The sequence below is a fragment of the Urocitellus parryii genome, chromosome 11, assembly GCF_045843805.1.
Source record: "Urocitellus parryii isolate mUroPar1 chromosome 11, mUroPar1.hap1, whole genome shotgun sequence".
Taxonomy (NCBI): Eukaryota; Metazoa; Chordata; class Mammalia; order Rodentia; family Sciuridae; genus Urocitellus; species Urocitellus parryii.
Genome location: NC_135541.1, coordinates 3,393,125 through 3,407,296, shown reverse-complemented (window position 1 = coordinate 3,407,296; position 14,172 = coordinate 3,393,125). Strand labels below are relative to the sequence as shown.

The 14,172-nt window shown below is 55.1% G+C and overlaps 1 protein-coding gene across 1 annotated transcript in view; it reads left to right on the top strand.

The window, feature by feature from the left end:
- Nphp4 (nephrocystin 4) overlaps positions 1 to 14,172 on the top strand; it is a 100,810-nt gene that overhangs the window by 55,647 nt on the left and 30,991 nt on the right. The window contains exons 12-16 of the mRNA XM_026386062.2: positions 3,348 to 3,409; positions 5,120 to 5,218; positions 6,424 to 6,572; positions 6,708 to 6,899; positions 7,493 to 7,680. Coding sequence (XP_026241847.2) covers positions 3,348 to 3,409; positions 5,120 to 5,218; positions 6,424 to 6,572; positions 6,708 to 6,899; positions 7,493 to 7,680 — 690 coding nt within the window. The remainder of the gene's footprint in view (positions 1 to 3,347; positions 3,410 to 5,119; positions 5,219 to 6,423; positions 6,573 to 6,707; positions 6,900 to 7,492; positions 7,681 to 14,172) is intronic.

The window sequence follows — 14,172 nt, the reverse complement described above, 5'->3', positions numbered from 1 at the left end:
GGCAGAGGCTGCATTAAGCCTGGGTCTTTGTGTGACTCGGTGGGACATGTGCCCGCCTGGCTTGGAGTCGTCTGGCCTCCTGAGGGCTGTGTTAAGTCAAGTGTGGGTGCCTGAGCTTCGCAGAGCTAACCCGGCATAACGGGAGTGGACTGTCGAGATTTTGTTGACAGCGGTTTGTGGCGTGTGGAGACTGATTGGAGAGTAATGGAGTGTCAGGGAAAATTGGTGTTCAGATGGGAGGCAGGACCTGCTGCCGGGGGCCCCCCTTGTCTCCAGCAGTTAACAGGGGCTGCTCCGGCCAGCGGTCTACTACAGTGTCATGAACCACTGATTTAGTCCCTCTTGCCCCTTCTTGGTGCTGGTGGCCTCCAGCTGCTCAGTGTGACTGCGGAAAAGTGCGTCTCTGGGTCCCTGTGCTCCTCTTCATGTCCAGCTCACTTACCTGAACGGAGTCTGTGCTGGACCCGACACTGACTCTGGCCCTGGGGTTGGAGCCCGGCCTCCACTGCACTCTTTTGCTAATTGGTGTCATTGGTTTAGCCGGTGTGTCTCTCGGCTCTGTAGGACGTCTGACGTCCTACAGGTACTGTATGAGGACACGCTGATGCACAGGTGCAGGGAGAGCCCCTGGCATGCCACGCAGCTTCAGTGGGCTCACGGCAGCCTGCCACACGGTTCCTCCCTCTCTTTCTTTAATGTAGTTGGGGTCACACCCTCTGAGTGGTCAGCCTCTCGCTCTTTTCACTTTAAACCTGTCCTGCTATCCTCACGTGTTGGACTGCCCAGCTGACCTCCTCTGTCCTGCATGGCCATGTGCCAGCTTTTATTTAGGCACCTGTTTTCAGGGGCTCTTGCTGTACTTGCAAGGTGTTGCTCTTCTTGCTCTGTCTTGGGTGTTTCTGCATGTGTCCCTGGGCACACGTGTCCCTGGGCACAGACAGGCACCTGCTCGTGTGTCCTTGTGCCCACACATGTTGCCTTGGGTCCCGTTTGCTTTCCCAGCGTACACTGGTGTGCTGGGGAGTTGGGTTTCTCCACCAGGCTTGCCGTCTGGGGGGAGGTCTGGGGGCACTGCCTGAGCACTCGGTGTTCTCTGGGAAGGAAGCAGCAGCTTAACCAATGGCCACTTTGACAGTGTTAAGATGAAAAGATTTGAAAACGAGTTATTCTGTGGTCTTGGTGTATTCCTCTCAGCCCACGTTTTCCTGGGGGGTGTGGATTTGACCCTCTAGCCTGGGGCTTGCAGCAGGTGTCTTTTCCAAAGACTGCCGGACCCTCTTTTAGGCTGTTTTGCTCTCTTGGAAGGTACAATTGCATAATAAGTCACAATATAAAGAACCACCTGAACATCCATAGCGCATCGTGCCTGAATCTGAGACTGGGGGAGGGCACAGGGCGCTCGGCGTGCTTCGGTGGAACAGCCTCTCAACACTCAGGTTTTCCTCGCCTGCAGGATGCTCGGAGCACGGCTCCTAAGTGCCGGCCTTCTCTTAGCTGAAGATAATGGAGCCATTTCCTGCAATTTTTCCTCGTTACCAAAATCAGCCTGCGGAGTTCTCTGAGACCCCATTTTGGGTGGAACAAAGCCGACGTGCTCTGGCAGATGTCCTGTTTCACTGCAGGCTCTTAGCAGGTAGAGGGGTTCTGCTGCAGCAGATGCCCAGGACCCTGTGGAGAGGTGCAGCTGGGGGCTGGTGGGGTCGGCGGCACCCCTCCGCTGCTCCTGGTGAGGAGCCTTCCTGGGAGCCAGGCTCGGGCTGGTCTGCCTGCTCCCTCAGAAGCCGGGGAGTGCACTCGGGAGCTGCAGGCTCTCCTGACAAGACTGTTTGAGGGCTCCTGGGAACCCCATTTAACTGGCTTGTCAGGGGACGGGGCCCCTGAGCGGGCACTGCCTCAGCGGGCTGGGTGGTCAGGTCACTTGGGCTGCAGTGCTCCCTCTGGCCATCCCCTCCAGCAGGGCCTCAGCCTACAGGGAGCTGGCCACCTCCCTGGGGACTGTGGAAGCCCAGATGGCCAGCGGCTCGTGGGCCAGTGGGCCTGGCGGTGCTCCTTTGGGTGCTGTTCTTGGGTTTGGTCCTTCAGGCAGGCAGTCTCTGTGTTGTTCTGCTGTGGTCCAGACTGGGACAGGAAGTTGCTGGCCATCTCTGTGTGGATGGCATCTGCACTGTGAACATGTGCCCGCCCCGAGCTGCGTGCCCTTGAGGACAGGATTCCAGGAACGTCTGAAAGAGCCATTTGCCTGACCTTTCATGGCACATGTAGGCCCTGTGGGAACCTGGGGAGCAAAGGCGCAGGGGAGGGAGGGGAGCCAGGGGCGTGCCTGGTGGCCACATGTGGCTGGGCCAGACCCTGGGGAGAGGACCTGATTTCTCAGGAGGTTTGGGTGATTCTGGAAGCTCAAGGGGTGGGCAGAGTCTGTCCCCATGAAGATGAATGCAGTGAGCTGGCAGGGCACAGCCTGAAGACAACTGTCCCTTGAGGGCTAGCAGCAGGGCCTCTGTAGGCCAATGCCCAGGGCTCACATCCTGTGCTTGCTGCAACCTGGCCTTTGGGGCCGGGGCACAGAGGTGCCTTGTTAGGCTGGGCTCCACTGTCAACGGGAGGTGGTGACCACAGTGGGGGAAGGCAGAGGCGTGCGTGAATGAGCCTACAGGGTTAGTGGCCATGGGTGGGTTTGCCTGGAAGCACCCCTGCTGTGGCAGGCGGCAGGTGGCAGGCGCTGGGGGCTCTGCGGGAGGCCGCTCGCTGTGCAGGTGGCCCCAGGCTCTTGGGCAGCAGCCTTGGCCTCTCTAGTGTCAAAGACGTTGTCCGCCCCCTGCTCCAGGGGGACGGTGTGAATAGCCTGCCTCCACCCTCCTTGGCAGGCCTTGGGAAGCCCAGCTTGCTGCTCCCTGGAGTAAACAGGACTCAGGGACCAGAAGGTATCCAGTGGGTACTAACGGGGCCACCGTCTGGGCTGTCGTCTCTGTGGGTTGGACCAGGGAGCCGGGAGCCCTACTCTCCCAAGTTAGCGACGTGTGCGAACCTTGAACACTGATGGGGAGCAGAGCAGATGTGTTAAGAGATCTCAAGTGTCCAAGAACTGTCCTGTGTCACTGGGCCACACTTAGACTGCACAGCTCAGGAGGAAGGAGGTAGGCAGAGCCTGTGAGGCGGAGCACGGCAGGCACGCTCCAGTCTGATCTCCAGCGGAGCCTCACGGAGCGTCTGCCACCTTCTGTGCAAACCGCTGAGCCTCGGGACGGCACCGGAGCTGCTGCTGGCTCTAGTGTCCACAGGGTGGAGAGAGGTGTCAGGATCGGCTGCACTGAACCCCCGAGGCTGACGGCTCCTGTGCTTCTTCCCAGGTCTGCCTGTGCCAGCACCCCAGGGTCTTGCGGCCACCCAGGACTCGCCTGTGGGACCAGGGGTAAGTCCAGGCCTGACGGGATCCACTTCAGAATTCCAGAATAAGCCCCAGTGGACCCCTGAAAGCACTCTTTGCCTCCTTCTCATCCCTGAGGTGGGGCCCGCTGGCTGGGGGCGTCTGGTGCCTTCCCAACTTGTCACGTAGCCTGATCCTGACACGCTGACTCAGCGTGGGGCTCTTGGGGTGGTGGCTTCCTCTGCCATCAGAGGTCTCTCTCCAGGACATGCTGTGCTCTCCTGGCAGTCATGTCTGCTGGTGGAGATGCCCTTAGGACTGAGGGCCTCTTGTTTCTTTCGGAGACACTGAGGTATGGTCTTCACCCCTCCCTGACCTATTCGGCCAGGAGAGAGGGCCAAGGCCACATGCTGGTGCACTCAGGGCCACAGGTGTGTCAGCACGCACCTATGTGGGCCCGACTCACCTGTGTGCAGAGGAGGGCTCTTCCTGGCTTGGCCTTGATGCTCGGTGGCTGATATGGCTGTGGTGTACTGAGCTGCAGGGTGCTCCCCGTGGCCCTGGGTGGCTCTAGCGGCATGATTTTGACTGAGGTCAGAGTTGGCTTGTTCTTCCTGGTGACTTTGTCTGCTAGTGCTGCATGGAAGTTGACTTCTAGAAAAGTCAAGTGATTCAGTGACCCAGGCTGTCTGCAGGAAGTGGCTCTAGTGTGGGGCACACAGCTTGGGAGCTGGGCCCCAGGGGAGCATCTGTGTGCTGGAGATGCCCAGCTGTGGACTGCCTCCTGGCCCCCCCACTGGCTTAATCTGGCATGTTCCCTGCAGCGGTTTCCACGTCGCCCTGAGTGTTCAGGGCCACAGGCAGGGAGGGCTTACAGTGCCTCCTGGTCTCGGGGGCTTAGCAGAACCGAGTGGTCTTCCTGGCTCCCTGCAGATGCTGCCAGGATGCCCTGCCGTCCTGCTCGCCCTCCCTTCTCCAGCTCTTCTCTCACTGACTTCTCTGTGCTGGCACCTCCTTTGGGCCTCGGTGCCAGCTGTCCCCGCTGAAAGTGAGCATCCCACAGCAGCGTGTGCTGGGAATAGCATCTCCAGTAGAGTGCAGCCCCCCCCCCCCGCCTTTTTTCCAGGCATTCATTTTCCAAATATAAACATAGACCTTTCTAGAGGCCTGCCATGTGCCAGGCCCCACGCCAGGCCTTGCCATGGATTCCCATTCATTCTCACAGGAGTCCTGCAGGTCAGGTGCCATGATCATCTTTTTTTCTTTTTTTACAAGTAAGGGGACTGAGGCAAAGAGGCTGGCTGACCTTCACAAGGTCACATGATAAAGAGGTGGTGGGATAATCTGTCTCCAGAGCCCGTGGCGGCTGCCTATACAGTCACTGTCTTGGTGGGAGGCTCACAGGGCAGGGACATAGGTGACTGGATCAGACGGGAGCTTGGAAGTATCCAGTCCAGGGGTGGAAGTGAAGCCCAAGGGTCTACTCTTGCCCTCGTCTGCTTGCTTTTCCTCACTGATGTGTTCTTATTCAGGTGGTGGTCTGGGAGACCACAGTCCCGGCTCTGTGTGCTGAGGGGGGTTTAGGAGAGGCGCTAGGTTGCACACAGCTGCTGACCAGGAGGCTGTGGAGTTGCTCCCCTCTGCAGCTGGCCATGAGTGTCCTCTGTTCCCCTGGATTTCTGTCGTGTGTGTGCGCATGCCTGTGTGTGAGTGTAGGGGGTTTCATTAGCTGATATGAGTTCTCTTGCCTTCCAGTTGTCACTTTCCCAGCTGGTGACTTCCCCGCAGTCCCCGGCTCGGTGCCGCTCAGCCAAAGCCACTCCACGGTCACCAGAGGGCTCCCAGCCCCAGGCAGTAAGTGCCCCCCATGCTGCTTCCTGCCTCACATCCCCCCGACTGCTGGCAAGCCTTGGGATTTTGAGCTGAGCTGGTCCTTGGTTAGGTGACAAGGACCTTAGTAGGCTCTGAGACGTGGGCTGTGGGATGGGTGGGGTGGGCCACTGTGTCCCTCTGTGCTTCTCATGGACAAGCACATTCTGTCCTGGAGAATGAGGAAAGATGTGGTTCTCGCCACGGTGGGTGATTGACTCAGGCTTGGTTTCCCTGAGCCTGGTGAAAGGAGAAGGAAGGTGGCAGAGGGCGGTGGAGGAGGCTGAGCTGGGCCTTCTTGGCTGCTAGGGGAGGGTTCAGGTGGAGCCGAAATAGCCTCTGCTGCCCCTGACTGTGGGGATCCCTGCAGAGCTGGTCCTGCGGACTGCACCTCTGGTCTCACGCTGGTAGCACAGAGGAAAACAGTCCCTTCCGGTCATGCATTAGCAGGCACTCCTGATGTGAGCGTCCGTGCCACCCTGCTCTGAAACACGCCTGCAGCTCCCCTATTTGTGAAGCGATCTTTTTATTTTTGCCTGAGACATCATGTGAGAGCTGATGCTCAGCAGAAGCTGAGAGTGTGATCCAGTGGAGAGGGGGCTTGGAGTCCCGCCGTCCTCTCCACCCAGATAACCTGCCTCAGAGGGAATAACTAGAAGATTCAGGACTGGCCGTGGCCAGAGCAGCATCCAGACGCACTGGCCAGCTCTGAGATTTGACGTTAACATTCCATCTCAGGCATCAGATGTTCCCAGTGGTATTGGCTTGTTCATAAACTTAGTGGTTCCTTTCTTGCTGTTTCTTTTTTTTTTTTTTTTAAATATCTTTATTTTATTTTTATGTGGCGCTGAGGATCAAACCCAGTGCCTCACACATGCTAGGTGAGCGCTCTACCACTTGAGCCACAACCCCAGCCCCTCTTGACTTACAGATAATCATGAGAAATAAAGGAGTCACGGTTAAGATTTTGGATGCAAAACAAATAATGTGTTAGCATAAGCATATTCCAAGTATTAGATGGAACATACTTATACTAAAGTCATTCATTGTTCACCTGCAGTTACAATATAACTGAGCCTCCTGTGCTTGTGGTGGTGGAGGCTGACAGCCCTACAGAGGCAGTGGTCATCAGCCCCCTTAGAGCTGAGCATCCTTGGTGGCCTCACCTGGAATCCCATTTTGTTTAGCAGGAGTTTCCTTTGGAGGGCGGGATCTCTCATCTGGAAGCCGACCTTAGTCAGACTCCCTTGGTCCTGGAAGCCCCTGTTGCTGAACCTTTGCAGGAGCTGCCCTTCACCCCTCTGCATGCCCCCATTGTCGTGGGACCCCAGCAAAGGAGGTAAGGTGGGCACCAGGAGGGGTGGGGCCAGGCAAGGGCCCCTGTCACACCTGCTTTGATTAGCAGCTCTCTGAGAAGGAGGAGAGCACCTGTGCCCCTGTCCCGCGGGCTGGCTGAGGACTGTGTCTGTTTCAGTTCTGGCAGCCAGCTCTCCAGAGCCACCATGGTTCTCCTGCAGTCCTCCGGCTTTCCTGAGATTCTGGATGCCAGCAGGCGGCCTGCCGAAGCTGTCAGTCCCACGGATCCCGTGCACTTCGACCCTCAAAGGGAAGAAGCGGATTGTCTACAGAGCAATGAAATAGTGCTGCAGTTTCTTGCCTTCAGCAGGTAGCGGCTGAGTTTCCTGTCTGCCACGCCCCTGCTTCCTTGTGTTGAAGAGTAGCTGTGACGTGGCTCTGACCTGGCAGATGCTGTGTTCACATCTTGTTGGGCCTAGTAGCGCTGTTTTTCAAATTAATTGATTAATTTGTTCTTCGTTAAAAAAAAATAATTAGCACTTAATTGTGTGTATTATGGAGTGCAGTGTGATGGTGGGATATATGTATACTATGTGTAATGATCAAATCAGGTAATTAGCATTCCCGTCTCCTCTTTTTGTGCTGGGAACCTTTGAACTGCCATCTGATTCTACTTTACTTTGGCTAGGACCCACCCAGAACCATTCTGAGTGCCAGGGAGCCTGCTTTGCCCAGGCTTCTCTCCTTAATTAAAATATGCATGATGTTTGCCTGATTCCCAGATGTCAGAGTAGCTCTGGGGCAGCACCCTCAGGCCAGGAGACTCACTGTGCCTGACGTGGCTGCGGCCCTCCTGAGGCCACAGTGAAGCTGTTTTAGTGACTGTGTCCCTGGGCAAGCGTACATCCCACCCAGGCGCTCTGCTGTGGCTGCCTGATTAATCAGAGCTGTTGTTGGGTGCAGAGTGGCCCAGGATCACCGAGGAGCTCCGTGGCCAAAGTCCGTGTACTTCACGTTCCAGTTCTACCGCTTCCCACCTGCCACGACGCCACGGCTGCAGCTGGTGGAGCTGGCTGGGATGGGGAAGACGGGCTCCGGCTCCCTGTCTCACGTCCTTGTACCCATTAGTAAAGACTGCTCCTTTGACACTGGTAAGTGCTTGTGCAGTGCGACTGCTGAGGCCTGCACCGAGTTTCCTGTGTGCATGTCATCATTAAACAGCCCATGCACAGCCAGTGCACCCACACCCATCAGCTGCACCCACCCTGGGCCTCCCCCACCCAGTCATTGTAAGTCATTTGTAAATATTTCCTATGTTCCTCCACAAAATAATGGAGTCTTTTGAAAACTTATGCTGTCTTAGTTAAAAATAATTCCTTAATATCATGAAATATCTAGCTAATGTTAAGAATTCCTCAATAATTTCATAACTTTTAAAATAATTAGTTCAAAACTCCTGTCTGTGTGTTGCAACGGGTGCACCTGTGTGCTGCCCTGGGGATTGTGTCTTCGGTGGCTGCCACCATCCTGTCTCTCTCTTTCCTTTCTCTGTGGAAGAGGTGTTCTGCAGAACATCCATCCCCCAGTCTGGACTTGGTTGAGGCTCTGAAGTTAAGGCTGTCTGTCTGTCCCCTCTTTTCCCGAGTCAGGGATCCATGTGTGATCGGGTGCATGGTTTTGTTTTGGTCAAGGATTCTTTGACTTGGACTCTGTCTCTGCAGCACTGTGACACCCGGCTGCTTCCTCCTCTGGTACAGCAGCAGCCATCATGACTGTTGCATGCTATCAGTCATTGCTGGAGGGTGCACAAGGACACATCCTGCTTTGGAACACCTTTGTGTGCCGGCTGGGTGCCTCCTGTCAGCCTCCGTCACTGTGACACCTACCCGAGAAGAACAGCTGAGAAGCGGGAAGGTTTATTTTGGCTCACGGTTTCAGGGATTTCTGAGCATGGCTGGCTGCTCCCTTGCTTTGGGCCTGAGGTGAGGCAAAAGTTCATGGCAGAAGAGTGTGGCAGGGAAGAGCTGCTGGCCTCTTGGAAGCCAGGAAGCAGGGAGAGAAACAGGAAGGGGCTGGGGACGAGAGGTGCCCTTTAAGAGCATGCCCACCATAATCTTCCTCCAGCTGGGCCCCACAGCCTGCGACTTCCAGGAGTGGGTTCAGTCATGACCAGGAAGGCACTGTCCACTGATGTGGTCAGATTGTGACCACTCCCTTCTCCAGATCCCCACCTCTGAAGGTTGCTGCACTGGGGACCAAGCCTTCAACACAGGACATTCCGGATCCCAACTGTAGTGCTTCTGTGACTCAGGCTTCCCCCATCGGCTGGTCACCTTGAGGCGTAGTGCGCGCAGGAAAGGCAGGATGAAATGATGGCATGTTCCCTTGTGTCCTCCAAGGGGGACACCAGTGGCTTTTTCCCTTCTGTTTCGTTTTGGGTGAGTGGATTCAAACCTCAGGGATGGAACGTGCCTGACGTGTTGTGTACTGATGGTTGGCTGTCCCATCTTTGGTTGGTGACATGGCTCTTAAGGGACCAAGCTGGGCTCTGACCACCACTGCATCTTGCTGTGGGCAGTAGAAGGTGGGAAGTCTCGCTCAGATTCTGGCGCCACAGAATGTAGCTTAATGACATGAGCGTCAACAGGAGATGAAGGGCGAATGCAGGTCCAGGGTCCAGGAGGCTGCTGGGCAGTAACCAGGCAGGCAGCGTAGTAGGACAGCGGCTTGATCCCTGAGCTGCTCACACAGCTCCAGGAAAGGCAGATGGATGGCTGTGTGTGGAGGGACCGACAAACCCACAATCGTAGTGATTTGGCCCAGCTCTCAGTAAACTGATGGATCAACGGAAGCACAGTCATGGGTGTGCTCCAGAATGTGGTTTGGAAGATGATCTGAGAGAGTGTGCGTATCCTGTTCAGGGGGTGGGTACTATCTGAAGCAAATCTTAAAAATTACAAACACTGATATATATGGTTTAGGCCACCAAGCAGGTATCACCCTACCCCAAGAGAATTACTGTCAAATCTCATTTTATAGCATCTTCTGACCAAAGTGCCCCAAGGTCAGGCCCCCCCCCCCCGCCCCCCGCTGCAATAGTCTGAACTACTAACTCTAAAGTTCAGAATTTTTCTTTTTAAACACGTGAACGAAGAAATCAGAATAGAAGTGACTAAATGAAAAGCTGATATTGTGAGATGCAAGTGGCCCTTGCTGGAAAGGCACAATTTTGGAAGCCTGTGCCGGGGAGAGTAAGAGACAGCACTAATGTTCAACTCTGGGAGTTTTGGGGAGGAAAACAAAGTCAATACGAGTAGAAGGAAATAAGTTTGGAAATGAGGTAAATAGAAAACGAGCAGGAGGAAGTCGGCCAGACAGTTGGCATGGTGCGGGGGGCGGGGGGCGGCAGGTGCAGCAGGTGTGCCGTCCAGGTCCTGTCCAGGTCAGCCTCAGCTGGGCGGGACGGGGAAGATCACGCCACGCTGTTCTTTATATGGCGTTCATAAAGCAGCTGTGGGAACACGAGAGCCCCCTGCCCCTGCTGGGGCCTGTCCCTGAGCTGGGCCGACTCTGATGCTGGTGGGGGTTCACATCCTGCCTGTCGGTGCCTCCGACTCCACTCTGCTGCCGACCTGAAGATAGGAGGCAGCGGGGGGCCGAGCAGCCCAGGCCCCGTTCCTCACCAGAGAACCCCCCTCCTCCCAGGTGGATGAGCTCTTCCTGTCCTGAACCTGGGCTGGGCTGAGAGGGGGCCCGGGAGGCCCTGCGTGGAGGCATGGGGTCAGGGGAGGGAGGCTCTCTGGTAACACTTCTCCCACATTTGGTTCTCAGATCCCTGTCCTTAACCGATGAGTTTACAGTCATGTCTCTGGTTGGCTGTTATCCTGGGGGAGAGGCTAGTCACCCCCAGGGCGGTTCCAACCCTCCAGGGACCACTTCCCCCAGTCGTCCGCCTTTGCTGGTCGATCTCAGTGACCTGTGGTACTTGGCGCAGCTTGTGTCAGCTCAGAACCGTGTGTGGGTTTCGGGGCTCCTCCGCCTGCTGCTGAAGCCTCGTCCCTGGTCCATCCCTCCAGATCCGTCCCCCCTTTCAATCCTGCAGCGTATCAGAGGCCCTGCAGTGAGGGTAAATGGCAGCATTGAGATCCCCCAATGAAAAGACCAGCCACGTAGAGATGCTCCCGATTTGAACGCATTTCCAGGCTGAACTTCCTAGATAACGATCAAAGTCCCCAAGTTAAATGTCTTTGCAAGTTTATGTTTAAAGAAATTAAAGTCCAAAAGCAAATTTTCTTGTCATTATGAACTAAAATTCAAAGTACAGGGCTGGGGTTGTGACTCAGTGGCAGAGCGCTTGCCTCGCATTTGTGAGGCACTGGGTTCGATCCTCAGCACCACAGAAAAATAAAATAAACAAAGTAAAGACATTGTGCCCATGTATAACAAAAAAATATTTTAAAAAAGTGTAAAATTCTTAAGTTTAAGTCCATAATTGAATCTCAGCCACAGGTGGCTTCTGCCTGCACAGGTCTGGGGCAGTTATGTGCAGACGGCCCCTACCCCTAGCTGACTGGTTGGGGTTGGGGCTTTCATGGTCACTCTCAAGCCAGTTCCTGCTGTTGAAATACAACATGGGCACAGAGAAGCTTGCAGGGCTCCAGTCCCACAAGGTAAAACAAAGGGACGAGCTGGTCGTGGTGACACATGCCTGTAATTCCCACTGCCGGGGAGGCTGAGTGAGGAGGATCACAGGTCCAAGGCTGTCCTTGGCAACTCAGACCTTGTCTCAAAATAAAAAAATAAAGGGCTGGGGATGTTGCTGAGTGGTTAAGTACCTCTGGTTCAATCTCCAGTACCAGAAGCGGGGGGGGGGGGGAATGGGAGGGTTTTATTTCCAGAGCAGTCTTGGGTTTAATAGAGGTGAGTAGGTGGTGCAGAGGCCCCTTCACCCCCAGCCCCTGCTTCCTTGTTTTAAGGTCTCAACATTGGTGTGCCACGCCTGTGGAACTCAGGTGGATTAATTATTATTTTCTGAAGCTCATGGTCAGTGTTAAGGCACCCTGTGTATCATATGGTCTGAATTTTGGTGAGTGCAGAATGATTCACTGCCCTAATGTCCCCTGTTTGTGGCTCTCTGTCCCTTCCCACTCTGCCCTGGTGACCACTAGTCTCTGTCCATCTCTAAGGTTCTGCCCTTTCCAGCATCTCCTGCAGCTGGCTTCAGCCTGGATGGAGCCTTTTCAGGCTGGCCTCTGACTTGGCAGTGGGCACTCCCAGTTCCTCTGCACTCCGTGTGTTGATGGCTTTTTATCCCCCTTGTTGGAAGTACTCCATCGTGTGGATACACCAGTTCTTTTATTCACTCACCTGCTGAAGGGCATCTTGGTTGCTTCCAGGTTTTGGCAATGGTGAATCAAGTTGTTATACTAGGATTGTGAGTGGAGTAAATCTGTAACTCACCGGGTGAGTGCCAAAGTGTGTGCTGTGGGGCTGTGTATGGTAGTGTGTGTTCATCTGATAAGAAGAGCTTGCCACTTTGCATTCCCACCAGCGACAGTTCCACATCCTGTCTGGGCAGTGTTTGGGGCTGAGCCATCCCACAGGTGTGTGGTGTTTCTCGTTTGATTTGCAGGTCCCTAGTGACATGGTGCTGAACGTCTTTCCATGAGCTTATTTGCCACCTTTGTATCTTCTTCCATGAGGCATCTGTTCTGACATCTGAACAGGTGTATCTTTGCTTTGGATGCAGTCTCCTGTTTGATATGTGTCTGGAGATATTCTCCCCTGTCTGTGGCTGGCTCTTTTCAGCTCTTACTGATGTGTTTTGCAGAGCACAAGTTTTTAATTTGGATGTAGTACAGCCCACCAGTCCTTTCTTTCATGGATTGTGCTTGGTGTTGTGTAAAATGTCACTTCCAAGCCTGACCGAGGTCACCTGATTTGGTCCCACCTTGTCTCCTAGTTTTGCAGCTCTGTGCTCTACACTTGGGTTGGGCTGTGATCCTTTCTGGGTTTATCTCTACAGAAGTGTGGTCCTTACAAAGCGATCATGTCAGTGCAGGGTCTGGCCATTATGCAGAAGCCCCTTGTCCATCCCCTCACCTGACCCTGAACCTCCCTGAGGAAATGCTCTCCTTACTTCTGTTTCTGTCCAAAGCATTATCCCTTTTGCATGTGGCAGGGGGCTTATTGCAGCTTGTCTCTCCAGAGACCCCTCAGCGCTGTCCCTGGCAGTGCCACTTTTGTGGCTGTACAGGGACCCACGGTGTTCATCCTTGCAAATAGGTGCTGGAGTCGTTTCCAGCTTCTGGCCCTTCTGGATGGCGCTGCCATGAACTTTGTTCTGGTGTGTGGGGTGTGCGCTCCTGCTGGGGATGTGCCCAGGAGAGCAAGTGCTGGTCCTGGGCTAGCGTGGGTCGGGTTGGGTAGCTTTGCCCGGCGCTTCGCAGGGCTTGTTCAGTCTGCACATCCACCAGCTGGGGATCGAGGTTGGAGCCGCTGCCCACCCTCTCCGGCTGCAGAGCGGCTGCTGGCCTGTTTCTCTAACAGTCCTGCTGGTGTGCTCCCCCGGCTGGGGACCCTGTGCCCCAAGCTCACGGGCCTGAGGGTCTCCTCCCGCGTGAGCACATGCTCCGTCCTTGCCCTCTTCTGTCGTCCAGCTGTGTGGGCTCTGTTTGTAGGCCTTCTCTGTCCACCTTGGTGGGATCCTCTTCAGACACGCAGGTGTCTTACCCCTCTTGGGCCTGGCTTCTCTTCCAGCTCTGTTGATGGTCTTTTGCTGAACATTAATTTTCAATTCAGATTAAGTCTGTGTGTCAGTCTTCAGTCTACATTTCCCTCACTAGACATCAAGGAGTTTGTCTCTGCCAAGTGTTGAGGATTCCCTCCTGTGTTGTCTTTTACAAGTTTCATTTATATATTTCGCCTTTATATTCAGACCAGGACTTCCTGTGGAGCTCATTTTCTGTGTGGGAACAGTCTTTGCAGAGCCCACTAAGCTAATGGGGCACACCCACCAGGGTAGACCCCGGCCAGTCCCGGGCCCAGTTAGTTGTTGTAAGAAAGTTTGTTCCCAGAATCCACACTCTGGCATCTGAGCAAGTGCGGGTAGAGGGGAGAATGCCTGGGTTTTGGCTTCCCCAGGCTATGCCCCTCAATGGCAGGAACCCTGGGTGGAAAGTGGCCCTGGAGACATTGTGTTCTTGGCCGCCTTGGCCCAGCGGGAGGTTCCACGGTGGGTGGTTCCACGGTGTTCTGCCGTGGCCAGGCTCCCGCAGACAGTGCTTTCTGTGGTGGTCAGGGGAGTGTGCGTGTGGGCAGCATTCTTTCTTGTCACCTCTTTTCCCTCAGAATGGGATGTCCCTCTGGCATCCCCTTGGCTGTCATCTCTACTCCTTCCAGAAGCTTCCACTGGTTATTTCTGTCTGTTCACATGGGTCCCCGTCCTTCCCACGTGTCCTTCGCTTCTGGCCTGGACTCCTGCTTTTCTAACATGTTCCTCATGAGGCCTTCGCCTCCTGGGTTGCCAAAGCCATCTTCCGGTCCCTGGCTCCAGTGAGAAGCATTCCTCATCAGACCAGTGCTGGCCCGGTGGGCTCGGAGCCTGCTCCTCCATCTCCCTCCCCTTAGCATGCCTCCCCCTT